Source organism: Syngnathus leptorhynchus, chromosome 9 (genome assembly GCF_054491065.1).
Source record: "Syngnathus leptorhynchus isolate UIUO chromosome 9, UIUO_Slep, whole genome shotgun sequence".
Taxonomy (NCBI): domain Eukaryota; kingdom Metazoa; phylum Chordata; class Actinopteri; order Syngnathiformes; family Syngnathidae; genus Syngnathus; species Syngnathus leptorhynchus.
Genome location: NC_141203.1, coordinates 2,726,932 through 2,744,773, shown reverse-complemented (window position 1 = coordinate 2,744,773; position 17,842 = coordinate 2,726,932). Strand labels below are relative to the sequence as shown.

General features: G+C 43.9%; 1 protein-coding gene across 1 annotated transcript in view; it reads left to right on the top strand.

Annotated features, from left to right (window-relative positions):
* The window catches only part of LOC147050602 (phospholipid-transporting ATPase ABCA1-like), a 99,074-nt gene that overhangs the window by 71,032 nt on the left and 10,200 nt on the right, over nt 1–17,842 (top strand). The window contains exons 37-41 of the mRNA XM_085919985.1: nt 5,794–5,900; nt 10,240–10,381; nt 10,557–10,691; nt 11,803–11,906; nt 12,030–12,122. Of these exons, the coding sequence (XP_085776111.1) occupies nt 5,794–5,900; nt 10,240–10,381; nt 10,557–10,691; nt 11,803–11,906; nt 12,030–12,122 (581 nt within the window). The remainder of the gene's footprint in view (nt 1–5,793; nt 5,901–10,239; nt 10,382–10,556; nt 10,692–11,802; nt 11,907–12,029; nt 12,123–17,842) is intronic.

The window sequence follows — 17,842 nt, the reverse complement described above, 5'->3', positions numbered from 1 at the left end:
GATCACCAGGCTGCAATGGATGCAAAGAGGGCACATAAAATACATCATATGGAAATCAAAAAGTGGATGCCCAGGCAAAAGCCAAGAGCTGTCGGAGGTGCCTTCGATTGTCCTGGCAGTGTCCTCCAGGAGGGTATTCCACTGCAGTTCCCTCATGCTGAATTGGTCCACGAGAATCTAGATAGCCATCGTCAGCATGGGTGTCACCTAACCACCTCCCCAGCCGGGGAGGGGTGGGGGGAGTGGGGTCGGGGAGAGGTTAATTAAAGGCCACATCATAGAAATACGTCTTTAAACGTGTCTTAAATGTTTCTACTGAGGTAGCAGTTCTAATATCCATTGGCAGGGCATTCCAGAGCTCCGGAGCCCGAATGGAAAATGCTCTAGCCCCTGCAGACATTTTCTTGGCCCTCGGTGTCACTGAAAAACTAGCGTTTTGCGAACGAAGGTTACGAGACAGAACATAAGGAACAACTAAGTCGACGAGATATGAAGGCGCTAAGCCATGCAATGATTTATAGGTTAATAGAAGAACCTTGAAGTCACATCTTAAATGGACCGGGAGCCAATGTAAATTGGCTAATATTGGGGTGATGTGATCAAATTTTCTTGTCCGTGAGAGCAGCCTTGCAGCAGCATTTTGTACTAACTGTAGACTTTTGATGCTGGACTTGGGAAGACCAGAGAATAATGCATTACAGTAGTCCAGGCGCGACGTGATAAATGCATGTATAATTTCGGCATCACCGGTCGAGAGGATTGGGCGAACCTTAGCAATATTACGAAGGTGAAAAAATGCTATTCTGGTTATATTTTTAATATGCTTTTGAAAGGAGAGCGTTTGGTCAATTATTACCCCGAGATTAGTTACAGTATCACTCTGAGTGATAGTACGGCTATCTAGAGTTATAGCGGTTTCCTTAAATAAATGTTGATAACGAGCTGGACCAATTATCAACATCTCAGTTTTATCTGGGTTCAGACGAAGGAAGTTGAGAGACATCCATTGCTTGATCTCTGCAAGGCATGCCTCAAGATTACAACAGTCCCGCGGATCTGTCATTGATAATGGCATATATAATTGGGTGTCATCCGCATAACATTGAAAACTAATATTATATTTACGTATTATGTTCCCAAGCGGAGTCATATAAACATTAAATAGAATTGGTCCTAGTACCGATCCCTGTGGGACACCACACGTAACTTTATAGAGCTCAGAGGACGCATTGCCATGGACCACTCGGTGCGTCCTGTCTGATAGATACGAATGAAACCAGTCAAGTGCTGACCCCAAAATACCAACACAACCTTTAAGACGCTCTAATAAAATATTGAAGTCAACAGTGTCAAAGGCAGCACTAAGATCGAGTAGTAACAATACCGATGAAGTATTTGAATCCATAGCTAAGAGGAGATCATTAGTCACTTTAGCAAGTGCTGTCTCAGTGGAATGATTAGCTCTAAACCCAAACTGAAAAGATTCATATCGATTATTAGCGACCATGTAATCAATAAGCTGCTGCGCTACTACTTTTTCAAGCAGTTTTGCTATGAATGGGAGATTTGAAACTGGCCTATAGTTACTGAGACAGTCCGGGTCAAGATTTGGTCGCTTAAGTAGCGGTTTAATGATAGCGGTTTTAAAGGCTGTAGGCACTATCCCAGAGGAGATAGACAGATTAATTATATTTAGAACGGACGGTCCTAAGATTTGAAATAATTCTTTAAGTAGTTTGGTTGGAAGCGGGTCAAGTAAACATGTTGTCTGTTTAGCCGCACTAACTAATTGTGTAAGCCTTTCGAGGGACACGCTTTTAAAATTTGAAAGGGTTATCGCATGATCATCGGCGCCGGTAATCGGCGGTCCCGACTGAGTGATCGGAATGGTCATCTTGATCTCATCCCTAATGGATTCAATCTTCCGAGCAAAAAATTTCATGAACTCGTCAGCCGAGTGAAAGGAGCTATCGGGGGTTGGCTGGCGTAGTGTTAGCTTTGCCACCGTACCAAATAGGTATTTAGGATTGTTCTTATTGAGATTAATGACCTGCAAAAAATAACGGGTTTTTGCTAAGATAAGCGCATTAAGTCATCCAAATCCGGCTTTTCAGGCACTGGTTGAGTTGCACCCTCCATCAGTCACTTTATCTGCACAACAAAGTAAAAAGAATTACAATTTGTCAAACACAACAGTGGGCATTTTGAAAACATGACTTTATGACAGTATACTTATTGTACAAAGTTGTTTTATTTAAATAATAATGTTCTCACTCCTGATACGATGTCAGGTGTAACATCACTAAACAAGTCTCATCCAGTGAGTAAATAAAGGTGTGCATGATTATACTTGATATAATACTTGATATGTAACCTTGAATTGTGGCACGTAGAATCACTACTCTTAAACAACAGTGTGATCAGTGTATTGAGTTAAATTTAAGGTTCAATGTGCGCTTTGTGACGTTGCCGTGACTTGTATGTGTATATATATATATATATATATATATATATATATATATTATATATATATATATATATATATATATGTATATTTATAATCGTACATGACGTCATCGGTTTAATAAAACTATATATATATATATATATATATATATATATATATATATATATATATATATATATATATATATATATACATACATTTATATACATTTACATACATCAACCGATGTACATTACGTCATCGGTTGAATGAAACTGACTACTGAATGAACCAAAATACGCATAATGCTTCTTTACGTGTAAATGCGGCGCATCCTGTCAAGAGCTATCAATTAGCAACGGAGCTACATGCTACACGGAGACAGTTATATACGCAACAGTCACCAAAATGAGCACAATGCTTTATTTACTCACCCCCTGCTCCTCTAAGAGTGAAATGATTTCCTCCGGCAATCCTCTGGCACGCAAAAAGTCACTCGTTGACGACTCTGGTCAAAACCACACCACACTGACTTTCCCTCCGCCACCCCACGCCATAAAGTCAGAATTCTGACTTTATTCTCAAAACTCTGACTTTAAAGTCGGAATTCTGAGAATAAAGTCAGAATTCCGACTTTAAAGTCAGAATTCTGAGAATAAAGTCAGAATTGCGACTTTAAAGTCAGAATTCTGAGAATAAAGTCAGAATTCTCACTTTAAAGTCAGAAATGGGGAATTCTGACTTTAAAGTCGGAATTCTGAGAATAAAGTCAGAATTCTGACTTTAAAGTCAGAAATGGGGAATTCTGACTTTAAAGTCGGAATTCTGAGAATAAAGTCAGAATTCTGACTTTAAAGTCGGAATTCTGAGAATAAAGTCAGAATTCTGACTTTAAAGTCAGAATTCTGAGAATAAAGTCAGAATTCTGAGAAAAAAAGTCAGAATCCTGTCACCCCTCGTTTTTTTTTTCTTCACTGGCCCTAATCCTCTTCCGTAAAATTATCACTATTTAATGAGTTCATTGTGCAGTTAAACGTTTTTTTAATGGTTTTGCCTTCTACAATATTTTAAGGAAGCAGCAACCGCCGAAGCCCTCACAGTACGTTTCAGTCTGCCAGGTCAGACTGGCATCTTCCCCCACTATCGGAGCTAACCCACCACCAGGTGGTGATCAGTTGACAGCTCTGCCCCTCTCTTCAACCGAGTGTCCAAAACATGCGGCCGCAAATCTGATGACACGACTACAAAGTCGATCATCAAACTGTGGCCTAGGGTGTCCTGGTGCAAGGTGCACACATGGACAACCTTATGTTTGAATATGGTGTTCATTATTGACAATCCCTACTTGTATTGACAATCCGTGTCGAGCACAGAAGTCCAACAATAGAACACCGCTCTGGTTCAGATCCGTTCCTCCCAATCACACCCTTCCAGGTCTCACTGTCATTGCCCACTTGAGCATTGAAGTCACCCAGTAGAACGATGGAGTCCGAGCCATGTCCGACCCGGACAGAAGGAGCGCTCTCCAGCACTCATTCTAAGGATCCCAAAAAGGTTGGGTATTTTGAACTGCTGTTTGGTGGATAGGCACAAACAACAGTCAGGACCCGTCCGCCCACCCGAAGGCGGAGGGATGCTACCCTCTCGTTCACCAGGGTGAACCCCAATGTGTAGGCGCCCAGCCGGGGGTTGGGGGGGGGATAAGTATGCCGAACTGTGTGTGGAGGAAAGTCCGACTATGTCTAATCGGAACCTTTCTGCCTCACACACCAGCTCGGGCTCCTTTTCAGCCAGAGAGATGACATTCCATGTCCCAAGAGCCAGCTTCTGCAGCCGGGGATCAGACCGCCAAGGTTCACGCCCTTGGCCGCTGCCCAGCTCACTATGCACCCGACCCCTTTGGCCCCTCCCACGGGGGGTGAGCCCATGGGAAGGGGGACCCACATTCCCTTTTCAGGTTGTGCCCGGCCGGGCCCCATGGGCGAAGGCCCGGCCACCAGACGCTCGCCTTCGAGCCCCACCTCCAGGCCTGGCTCCAGAGGGGGTCCCCAGTTACCCGCGTCCGGGGCGAGGGAAATTTAAGTCCGTATATTTTATTCCTCATAAGGGGTCTTTTGAGACGTGCTTTCTATGGCCCCTCACCTAGGACCCTTTTGCCATGGGTGACCCTACCAGGGGCATGAAGCCCCACACAACATGGCTCCTAGGATCATAGGGACAATACCACCTCCACCACAATAAGGTCAATACTCACGGAGGGGCTGTTTTAACCAGTCATTGTTAAAAATGAATTTTAACAATGACTGTTTTAACCAGTTATTGTTAAAACATGTTGAGTGTTTTTTCTTTACTGGCTTGTCATCACCTCTTGTAGCACCCTCCACATGCGTCTCTCCACCCGTTTTCACGACAAAACTTCACTCTTTTTAGTCACTGGATCCTTTTCTGTTTCTCTCTCCTTATCCTACACAGTGCATTTCCACCACTAATTGAGTATGCTATGTCATTTTTCTAGACCAATAAGGCTGAGCACAAGTTGATGGACATAGACATGCTACATTTAAATTGAAATGCTCATTTTACACATTTACATCTCAGTGTCCTGGATTATTTTTTTGTTTTTCTTGAAGAGAACATGAAAATCCATGCCAATCAGGAAAATCCGGGACAGGAGCAACACTATTGAAAACTCAACTTAACTTTGCACACACATCAAGCTTAGCATAAATAATTTTAGAGATTTCTTGTTCTGTTTTCAAAGGCTCTATAGTCCCCCTTAATAATTTTTCACAAGTATTTCAAGTTTGTGTCACCTAAATTTGAAAATTGGGAGATATATGCAACAGCCCAAGACCTACAAAAAAAAGTCTTTAGAAGCCATTCCTAACAGGAAGTCTGACATTTTGACTATTTTGGAATTGGTTTCCATTTTTGGCGTTTTATAGAGATTATATTAATACCAACTCATCCATGACAATGTATTCAATGATTTTAATTTAATTGAACTGCAAGTATGTTAATTGCGAGGGCCCTTTATAGCTGCTCATTGCTCAAGTTATAGTTTGTTTTATCAACATAAAATACAATATCATTGGTTTTTCGAGCACTCACTTTTTTTTTTTTAACAGAAATGTTGTTTAATTTTTTTTATTTGTTTAGCCAACCATGAGCTGAACAGCTATTTTATTTAGGGCTTGTATTGAATTTGGGTCGATTGTGCTGGATTGTTTCAACTTTTGTGGATGCGCACTGAATATACAATGTTAGAATAGTCTTTATTTTGAAGGCTAGAACCAGTCGAAAACATGAAGGTCTTATGGATATACCGTAATGGATTTGTCCTCCAGTGTTTTGGTCTGCTTGGTGTCAATGGCGCAGGGAAGACAACTACATTTTGCATGCTGACGGGAGACACCTCTGTCACCTTCGGAGAGGCTTTCCTTAACCACTACAGGTAAGTATTTAAGTATTTTTGTCATGATACGGTTACATTGAAAAAGTAACTTAGTTACTGATGACTTGATTTAAAAAAAACAAAAAAAACTTACCTTACTGATTACATGGTTTTAACAGTAAATGCCATATTTTCCGGACTATAAGTCGCACCAGCCATAAAATGCATAATAAAGAAGAAAAAAACACAAGTCGCACCGCCTTCCGAATGCCACTGATTGCGGTATGGACTTCCCGAGTTGTCGCCAATTGCGGTTATTATCCTGGAGTTGCAGCCGAGCGCGGTTCTTGTCCCCCAAGTCGCCGCCAAGCGCGGTTCATGTCTCCGAGTTGCCGCCGAGCACGGTTTCTGTCCCCGAGTTGCCGCCGACCTCGATTCATGTCCCAGAGTTACCGCCAAGCGTCCCCGAGTTGCCGCCGATTGCGGTTCAGGTCCCCGGAGTTTCTGCGACTGTGGTCCTGGCTCCCTGAATGCCACCGGTGCAGTCCTGACTACCCTGAACGCTGCCGATTGCGGTTCATGTCCCTGAGTTGCCTCCGATTGCGGTTGAGATCCCCAGAGTTGCCGCGATTGTGGTCCTGGTTCCCGGAATGCCGCCAATTGCGGTCCTGACTCCCCTGAACGCTGCCGATTGCGGTTCAGGTCCCCAGAGTTGCCGCGATTGTGGTCCTGGCTCCGTGAATGCTGCCGATTGCGGTCCTGACTCCCCTGAACGCTGCAGATTGTGGTTCATGTCCCCGAGTTGCCGCCGATTGCGGTTCATGTCCCCAGAGTTGCCGCAATTGTGGTCCTGGCTCCCTGAATGCCGCCGATTACGGTCCTGGCTCCCCTGAACGCTGCCGATTGCGGTTCATGTCCCCGAGTTGCCACCGATTGCGATTCAGGTTCCCAGAGTTGCTGCGATTGTGGTCCTGGCTCCCTGAATGCCGCCGGTGTGGTCCTGATTCCCCTGAACGCCGCCGACTGCGGTTCATGTCCCCAAGTTGCCGCCGATTGCAGTTCAGGTCCCCATAGTTGCTGCGATTATGGTCCTGGCTCACCGAATGCCGCCAATTGCAGTCCTGACTCCCCTGAACGCAGTTTATGTCCCAGAGTTGCCGGCGATTGTGGTGTAGACTCGCCAGAATGCCGTCGATTGCGGTTTAGACCCCCGCGAATGCCGCCGAGCGCGGTTAGGACTTTGCCATGGCCAGTGAGGTCATCTGGATTGGTGTGCTTACCTCCCGCCCCCCGCTCGCCACGTGGGGGTTTCGGTTTTTTTGGGGGGGGAACGTCGGGAGCCGTCCCTTGTGTCAGTTTGCCGAGTTTGTCTTTTGAGTTCCGTCAATAAACCCTGTTCCAAGCTGCACTTGGTCCCCCTGCTCCATTCAATCCGTGACAAAAGTTCCCCAAATAAAGATTTTCAATTCTAGGACATTGCAAAATTCTAGCGCACAACAGTTGAACTCGCAACTGTAGCGCGCCGCCGACCGCGCAACTGCACCGCGCTGGTCGCATTATTGTGACAGAGCGGTTGCTAAAATTTTGAAAATATTTTTAAAGTCCTGATGTACTTTCCAAAATTTAAGTGGACCTCAGTGCGCAGGGATCTTAATTTGGTCCGATCGCGCAACCGCAGCGCGCCACGCGCGCACTGTCGCATTGCTTTGTGTTTTAGGATGGCTTTACTGCTCCCACTTGATTCCTTTGGAGGCATGATTAGAGTTGATGCAATCCTCAGAGTAACAACAATGTAATAACGAACAGAGTCAGTTGGCATGCGGGTCCTCTCGGCTCATCTCGCGAGGTTCAACAACCGAATTTCGTCCGATATCCGAAGCAGAAAAATCTCAAATTCTTTGTTCGAATACCGATTTGTTCGAGGACAGGGACGTTCGAAACTTGTTGGGCCAGCCAAACCTCTCCATGATCTTCCATAAGCCATCCCAGCCGTGTCAAAAGCCTTTAAGCCAAGTTTATTTGTATAGCCCTAAACCACACACAAGGTTCAAAGGGCTTCACATGTACAAAAACTGACAATTATTCTCAAACATCCCCTGATCTTAAACTCTACAAAGACAATGCAGAGGTCACAGTATTGCACTTGGCATTTTTCCTGGAGTTAGCGCATGACGATTATGTCTGATGTCCCACGACCGGCACGGACGCCGAGCTGGCTTTCTGGGAGGTGTCCTAATTTTAGGTGTTTCAGGAGATGGTTGAGCAGAAGTCAAGCTAAGAGCTTCCCGGCTACGGACAGGCGGGAGATGCCACTGTGGTTGTCGCAAAATTGGCCATTGCCCTTCCTCTTGTCGGTGTGGACGACACTGGCATCCTTGAACTATTGTGGGACCTTTTCTTCTCGCCTTATTTAACATAATCAACATATTTAAGATTATAAATTTGTCTTTCATCGCACACCGTTGTCATACAAAGGAAAACGATGCTGTTTATGATGGGTGGAAAAGCATGAAACTTTGCAAACACAACACACCTGTCATAAAATCAATATTTTACAGATTGTTCAAGTGATTTTTAAAATATTGCTCTATGGAGTCCCTGGCAAATTTCTAACAAAGCATTTTCAGTTGTACATTTTGCCTAGTTTTTGACATACAGGACAGGAGCATGCCATTGCATCATGCTTTTCAAAATCCCTAACAAAACCTATGTAACCTACAGCGCTGAACAGCCAAGTGCGGTTTGACAAGTATTCAATCCGGGGAAAGGGGAAGTGAACGCGCGGGCTGGAAGCCGGGGAACGTTCTCGCCGCGGCACAGCAGATGATTCCTGAGCGCAGCGAGCCAGGCACGTAGCGTGGGGAAGTGCCTGTGAAGAGCGAAGCCGTGGTCGAGCGTTGAGTCAGGGCGGGCGGCGAGCAGGACGTGGCCGGAAGCAAGCAATCAGTCAGGACGGGCAGCGAGCATAACGTGGTCCACAACGGGCAGATGGTCAGGGCAGGAGGCAGTCTAGACGAGTCGAGTCAGCGAAAGGAACAGGTCGGCAACGGGAGTCAGACGGGTAGAGCGCAGTGGGCACACGGGTAGCATCATAGAACAGACTGACATAGAGGAGCACACAGGCAGGGTTTAAATAGCCCCGTCCACTACACAGCAGTAGGTGTGTTTGATTTGGCCAGATTGGAGGGGTGTGGTCGTGCGTGTGCGACAGGCAGAGTTACCAGACATGACTGACGGATAGTTGATCGTGACAACCTAAGTTTCACCCACATCTAAAAAAAATTGTGAGCCCACGGACTACAAATGTATTTTACAGTCATACCTTAAACCTTACAGGAAGTCCATCGTTTTGATTTCACTTGAGAATTGGACACCATTTTTACCCCTTTTACCCCTTTATAGAGGTCATATTTGATCACCCAGGTTACAGTCAGTTTGAACTACTACCCTCTGGACAGCGTTATAGAGCCCTGTACGCCAAAACCAGCAGACACAGAGACAGCTTCTTCCCTCAGGGTGTTGCTCTGATGAACTCACACCATTCCTAGAGTCTCAGAGTCATTGCTGTGCAATAACATCCTGCTCTCCACACTTTTTTTGAATTGTCCACACTGTTTGTACTATGTGTCCTCTCTGCATCCATTGCAGCGTGGTCATCCTGGAAGAGGGACCCTCCCATCTGCGGTCTCTTCTCAAGGTTCCTCATTTCCCCTAGTTGGAGTTTTGAGTTTTTCCTTGCCCTCCTGGGAGTTTAAGATCAGGGGATGTTTGAGGATATTTGTCATTTTTCACGTCCTGAGTGTTGTTAGTCACCTAAACGTTGAACAGAGACTGTGATGTACCAGAGTCAAATTCCTTGTTTGGCACGCTCAAACATGGCGAATAAAAACTCTTGAATCTCGAATCAAACTCCTACGACGCAGGGCTGCAGCCGATTTGGGTGCCCAGTCAAAAGTTATAATCCAGTTTAGTCCAATTACTTTTGTTGAAAAAGGTGGAGTCGTATATAAAATATGTAATTCTAACACGCTTCAACTCATTTGGGTGTAAAATGTAAATTAAAGCTCAAGAGTCTGCAGCTAACGCATATCTTTTTGTTGTTAAATCAAGTCCATTGTTGTGGTGTAGAGAGCTCGAATGCTAAAAATTGTCACTGGCCAAATATTTATGTACTCTACTGTGATTCATCGTATCCTGAAAGAGATGAATCGGGTTTACCCGATGTTGGGGTACTGCGTACAGTCTGATGCCAGCTACAAACTGACTGGCATTGAACATCTGGAGCTCTATGCCCGTCTTTGTTATGTTGTTATATCAAGTCCATTGTTGTGGTGTACAGAGTTGGAATGCTAAAAATTGTCACTGGCCAAATATTTATGTACTCTACTGTGATTCATAGTATCCTGAAAGAGATGAATCGGGTTTACCCGATGTTGGGGTACTGCGTACAGTCTGATGCCAGCTACAAACTACTGACTGGCATTGAACATCTGGAGCTCTATGCCCGTCTTCGAGGTGTGCCTGAGGAGTCTGTCAACAAGGTAGCAATAATAAACATGTATCCCTCGTGAAAAAAGAATATGTAAAGGTAATTGAAATATCATCAAAGTCTCACATGTAAAGCCAAAAAGTTGTTTTTTTTTTGTTTGGATTTTACCAAAATTTAAAATATTTCACTCAAGATGTGACACAATTGTACATTGTGATCTCGCGTAGGTGGCTCGGTGGAGTGTGGAGAAATTGGGATTCAGCCAGTGTGCCAAGAAATTGACTAAAACCTACAGCGGAGGCTTCAAGAGGAAGCTGTCCACCGCTACTGCCCTTGTTGGTGCCCCGCTTGTTTTGTTTCTGGTGAGGAGCATGACATCTCGTTGACCAACATGAGCAATGGATGAAAGCACTACAAAATATTCCAAGTGGATGGCTCAACAAATTCTTAATCTAATCATGAACGATTGACAGAGCAGGACACTAGTCTTCTTTCAGGGATGGAATCCGAATGGAAATAATGGGTAGTCTCTTAAATTCTAAAAATACAGATTTAACACAGTCATAGGTTCTATTCCAGTTTCCATTTCAGCGGGACAAGGATCGAGCTGTATTTCACGACGCCCTTAGGATCTGCTGTCCAAACATCTACTGTTACATTTTGTCTTAGGAAATCTTTACTCTTTACAAGAGAACGTTTAGTAAGTGCGTTTTTTGTCAGAAATGGATTTGCAAATAGGCGGCACGGTGGAGCACTGGTTAGCATGTCTGATTCACAGTTAGGAGAGTGCTGGTTTGCTTCCACCTCCGGCCCTCCCTGTGTGGAGTTTACATGTTCTTCCCGTGCCCGCATGTGTTTTCTCCGGGCACTCCGGTTTTCTCCCACAACCCAAAAATATGCTTGGTAGGCCGATTGAGCACTCCAAATTGCCCCTAGGTGTGACTGCGAGTGCGGATGGTTGCTCCGTCTCTGTGTGCCCGATTGGCTGGCAACCGGTTCAGGGTGTCCCCCGCCTACTGTCCGATGACTGCTGGGATGACTCTGTGTACAAGCGGTAGTATGGATGGATGGATTTGCAAATACGTATGCAACAAAACGTGATGGTTCGGTGATCACGCTGCAATTTCAAGAGTGCTGCAACCCTCTGAAAGACTTCACAATTTTTGACTTTTCAAAATCAGTTAAAATCTCTTTTTTTTGGCCCATGTTGCCTGAGGAAAAGACGCTGCTTGATAATTATGCACACCTTGATATCGGGTGTTGACCTCCTTAGGCTGCACCCTCCTTCATTACACAAATACACTTCTCCTGGTATGCTTAAAACCAATAAGCATTCAAGTTTAAACAACCTGAAGTTGGAAAATTCCCATGAAAATGATATGGTCAAAATGCTCACTTGCTGAATCGTGCATTATTACATTTTACTACATTCTCAGAACATTCATCTTTACTTTTTTTCATATTTGCTCTCAGGATGAGCCCACCAGTGGCATGGATGCAAAGGCTAAAAGGTTCATGTGGAACTGCATTCTCCAGTTCACAACAGCGGGAAGAGCTGTCATCCTGACCTCCCATAGGTAGGAGGATACTCACTTATTCATCATAAAACATCTTGATACCAGACAGGTTTAGTGTACATAAAAAGTATTTCAGATTATAAAAGAAACTTGATTGCTTTTATGTTTGGCTTGTATTATCAGTATGGAGGAATGTGAGGCTCTTTGTTCCAGAATGGCCATTATGGTCAATGGCAGTTTCAAATGTCTTGGCTCGGCGCAGCACTTGAAAAACAGGCAAGTAAAATCAGGTGTTGTGTGAATGGATAAAATGAATGCAGGTAATTTGTGTAACATCTTTCACTGAAATTCCCCAAATTACCTGACTTCCTAACTGTGTCACCTCGTTTAATATCTTGGCTATTTTAAGTATTGTTGAGAACAAAATTTCACTCCTGCTCTGTCTGATGAGATTAATTTTAAGCATTTGGCTGGTGTATCATTTGTATATATTAATAAATTCATGTACCGTAATTTTCGGACTATAGGTCGCTCGGAGTACAAGTCGCACCAGCCATAAAATGCACAATAAAGTGAAAAAAAAAAACATATATTAGTTGCACCGGAGTATAAATCGCACTTTTGGGGCAAATTTATTTGTCAAAATCCAACACCAAAAACAGACATGAACCAGCAACAAGAGGCTAAACGATACGGTATGCTCAACTATTACGAAAAAGTTATGGAGAGAACTGCGTCAAGGAATTTCGCCTCCTCGAAAAGCTGACGAAAAAGCGAGCTCGCTACAGAAACTACCTGAGGTTCAATCTACGCTGCCGGGATGAAGAAGTAACGCCGGCCAGCCTGACAATCAAGAACCCGATCCCGACCAGGAACGCGGAAAAGATTATCAGGAGAGTGCGGATGACTCTGGTCAAAGAACGGATACGCTGCACAACCAACAAGCTCAACAACATCAACGATGAACTACAGCGACTGACGGAGCAATTCAAACACCGGCATGCCCTGGACATTAACACAACCGGACCACACACACATCAACGATAAATGGATTCACAATATGTCACGCCACAAACTCACCCAGGCAGAACGCAGCATACTAACAAAAGCACTCAACTACGCGATCACACCCAAAAACATACCTCACGATGATTTCATTTTAGCCACAGAGTTAGCATGCGAAAAAATACATAATCCAGGACAAAAAGCAGCACTACGAAATGAAGTTGCAGGTTTATTAAAAACGGCTAAATCACCACCCAGCAATATTACAAAACAGGAGGCAAAAGCAATGATCACATTAGCAAAAAACAAAGACATTACAATCCTCCCAGCGGACAAGGGCAGAACAACAGTAATTATGGACACAGACATTTATGAAGAAAAAATGAAACAGCTACTGCAGGACGACACTTACAAAGTAATAACAAAAGACCCAACAGAAGACAAGAAAAATAAACTCAAAGCATTACTCATGGAAAACAAAATAGACAAACAGTCATACAATCACTTAATACCTACAGCAAACATCATCCCCAGAATCTATGGTACACCCAAAATCCACAAACCAGGTACACCTCTCCGCCCCATCGTAGACAGCATAGGGTCAGTCACATACAATCTTTCAAAAGCGCTCACAGAAATAATAAAACCATTATTAGGACTCACAGAACAACATTGCAAAAACTCAAAACAACTTGCCACAGAACTCACACACATAAAGGTACAGAAAGATGAAATGTTTATATCACACGACGTCATTTCACTCTTCACAAAAACACCCACACAGGCCACCATACACATCGTGCACGACAGACTATCAGCAGACAGGACACTCAAGAAACGGACAAATCTAACAGCACAGGACATCACGCAACTACTCCATTTCATCGCCACCCCCACATACTTCCAATACAGAAACACAATCTACAGGCAAAAAGAGGGATTCCCCATGGGAGACCCTCTTTCTGCCATCATGTGCAATTTTTTTATGGAGGATTTAGAACAAAAAGCACTCTCAACAGCCCCGGATACATACAAACCCACACTATGGAGACGCTACGTAGATGATATTCTGGAAAAAACAAAAACAGGACACACACAACACCTTACAGACCACCTCAACACCATACGTTGCCGTATGTGAAAGGCATTACGGAACGCTTCAAAAGGGCCATGAAAAAATATAACATAAACACACCCATCAAACCACACACAACAATCCGTCAGATACTGGTCCACCCAAAAGACAGAATCAACCCGGAAAATAAATGCAACTCCATATACGAGATACCATGCAAATCATGCAATAAATCATACATCGGGGAGACAGGGAGAAATTTTACTACCAGGAAAATGGAACACAAAAAGGAGTGTGAGAAGGAGACAGCAAATAAGACAAACAAGAGCAATAAAACAGCAAGCAGAACATGAACACTACAAGTCAGCCATCACCGACCACTGTAAAAGAGAAAACCACATCATGGACTGGGAAAAGGCCAGAGTCATCCGCACCGAAGAAAATAAACATCAGCGTTGGATCAGGGAGGCCATTGAGATCCGTAAACGAGGCCCGAGGACCATCAACAGAGACGAGGGAGCCTACATGCTCTCTACCACCTGGAGCAGCATTTTGGAGAGGTGAAGGGACAGCAGAGGGCGTGACTCATCTGTCAAATCTGACAGGTGAGTCATGCCTTCATTCATCGATCAGCTGATAAAGACGCGTCACAACTACAGCAGTGACACTCTGATGAAGGCGGAAGTTCATGCCGAAACATGTCAGGTAATGCAACCTAAAATACCTTGTTTGAGAAGGAAGAACCAAAAATGATTGACAAAGGAAACAAAATGAACTTAGTACAACTGATACGGTATGCTAACGTGACATAAACACAAACGAGGAGCTGAGAACGGGCCTGACGTAACATTCAGAGTTATTCAAGTAAGTATTACACAAATAACACGTTTATCAAATCATCTGTGTCACTCCAATTCATTAAATCCATCGATCATGCTTTATGTAAACAATGTCGCGTATGCGCCGCAGATGCTCACGTCGGACCCGTTGTAAGTTGCATTTCTAATTATTCCACAGACCCATATAACGATATATAAAGTATATTTCAAATAACTATCATATTACAACAATAATATCAAACCATCTGCGTCACTCCAAATCATTAAATCCATCGATCAAAATCCTCGTTCTTTATGTCAACAACGCTGCCCGTGCGCCGCACAGATCTAGTATATAGCTATATTGTAGCGTTAACAAAGTACCAGGAAAGACGTGGGTTTATATAACAACAATATTATCAAACCATCTGTGTCACTTCAAGTCATTAAATCCATCGATCAAATTCCTCGTTCTTTATGTCAACAACGTGCGCTGCAGAGATCTAGTATATAACTATATTGTAGCGTTAACAAAGTACCAGGAAAGATGTGGGTTTGGTAAATGGCGCTTTATTTAACGAAACAAGAGTTCAACGAGCCAACAACTACTGAACTTCCACCCACGGCGGTGGAAGAGAGCTCCATAAATATGGCCGGGCGTGCGTAAAAGCCATGTCCAAGCCCCATCCACCGTCCTCCGACAGCCACCCGGCCGAGCGCCAGCCCCCGACTTCCATCCACGGAGGTGAAAGCGAGCTCCCGTCGAGAAGGACCGGGCGTGCGTAAAAGCAATACTAGTTTTTCAAACCTTCTGTGTCACTCCAAATCATTAAATCCTTCAAACTAGAGAGAGAGAGAGATAGAGAGATAGAGAGATAGAGAGATAGAGAGATAGATAGAGAGATAGATAGAGAGATAGATAGATAGATAGATAGATAGATAGATAGATAGATAGATAGATAGATAGATAGATAGATAGATAGATAGATAGATAGATAGATAGATAGATAGATAGATAGATAGATAGATAGATAGATAGATAGATAGATAGATAGATAGATAGATAGATAGATAGAGTGGAGATAGATAGATAGAGTGGAGCCTCGGTTTTCGGCCACAATCCGTTCCAAAAGGTTGTTCGAGAAAAGTGAATCGTTCGAATTCTGTATCACGTTTTCCCATTACAAATAAAAAAAAAACGCCTTTTTAAAGCATTTTTTCATTTCCGCAAGTGCAGTCCTGATGTACTTTCCAAAATTTAAGTGGACCGCAATGCGCAGGGAGCTTAATCTTGTCCGATCGCGCAACTGCAGCGCACCGCCGAACGCGCAACCGTAGCGTGCCGCCGACCTCGCACTATTGTGACATAGCGGTCGCTAAAATTTAGAAAATATTTGGAAAGTCATAATGAACTTTCCAAAATTGAAGTGGACCCCAGTGCGCAGGGAGCTCAATTTTGTCACAATAACTGCACCGCGCTGGTCGCATTATTGTGACAGAGCGGTCGCTAAAATTTAGAAAATATTTTTAAAGTCCTGATGTAAGCGCCGGGCGCTCACTGTCGCATTGCTTTAGAAGCGCCATTGATTGGCATTGAACATCTGGAGCTTTAGTGCTCCCACTTGCTTCCTTTGGAAGCATGATTAGAGTTGATGCAATCCTAGAGTCACGAGAATGTAATAACGAACGGAGTCAGTTGCATCAACTCTAATCATGCCTCCAAAGGAAGCAAGTGGGAGCAGCAAAGCCATCCTAAACCACAAAGACGCTCCTAAAGCAATGCGACAGTGAGCGCCCGGCCGGCGCGCTGCGGTTGCGCGATCGAACAAAATTAAACTTCCTGCGCACTTAAATTTTGGAAAATACATCAGGACTTTAAAAATATCTTCTAAATTTCACTGGCTGCTCTGTCACAATAATGCGACCAGTGCAGTGCAGTTGCGCGGTCGGCGACGCGCTACGGTTGCGCGTTCGGCAGTGCACTGCAGTTGCGTGATCGGACAAAAATGCGCAAACGAAAAAATGACGGTTTTTTTTTTGCATTGAACGGATTACATTTTATACCATTATTTGTAATAGGAAAACATGATTCGGAATTCGAAATAAACCAGCGTCAGAAGATACTAACCGTCTCTTATTAAATTAATTCCTAAGAAATTAATCTAATCTTTTTCCAGGACGCCAATCCCGTTAAAGTCTAGCGACGCTTGCGTAGAGTAATTTAGGGGAAAGAGACAGCGTCGGGATGACAGCGCCCTTTTTTTTTTTATAATGACGGCTATCTTCCTCAATTATTTTTTGCTCTTGTTAAATCTCAAATAAATTAAGATGTCTTTGTTAAGACCGCGGGATTCGTTAATTTACACTAGCGCACACAAAGCACTAGCCTACCTTAAGGTAACTATTCTGAAGTAGGTCTGAGAATTCCGGATGTTAAGGATAAAAACTCATTCATTCATTCATTTTCTGAACCGCTTTGTCCCCACTGGGGTCGCGGGCGTGCTGGAGCCTATCCCAGCCGTCATCGGGCAGCAGGCGGGGGAAACCCTGAACTGGTTGCCAGCCAATCGCAGGGCACACAGAGACGAACAACCATCCGCACTCGCACTCACACCTAGGGGCAATTTGGAGTGCTCAATCGGCCTACCAAGCATGTCTTTGGGATGTGGGAGGAAACCGGAGTGCCCGGAGAAAACCCACGCGGGCTCGGGGAGAACATGCAAACTCCACACAGGGAGGGCGGGAGGTGAAATCGAACCCGCATCCTTCTAACTGTGAGGCGGACGTGCTACCCAGTGCGCCACCGAGCCGCCCAGGATAAAAACTGTCTTCACTTAAAAAAAAGAACTGAACGGTCTAAATTATGACTATGAAAGAGGAATAAAAGAGATGTAGAGTTCTTAATTACTACATATAAAACCATGCTCAACATAGTTAATACGAAATAATCGACAACCAAATTAAGGATTAAGACGAAATTTAATAGCAAAGAAGGAAAAAGAATTACATGTCTCAATAGTTAAACAAACAACAATAATTCCACTCACTAATTTCAATCGAACAAAATAATTCGAATTCTGTTTGAAAAGAAGGCACGG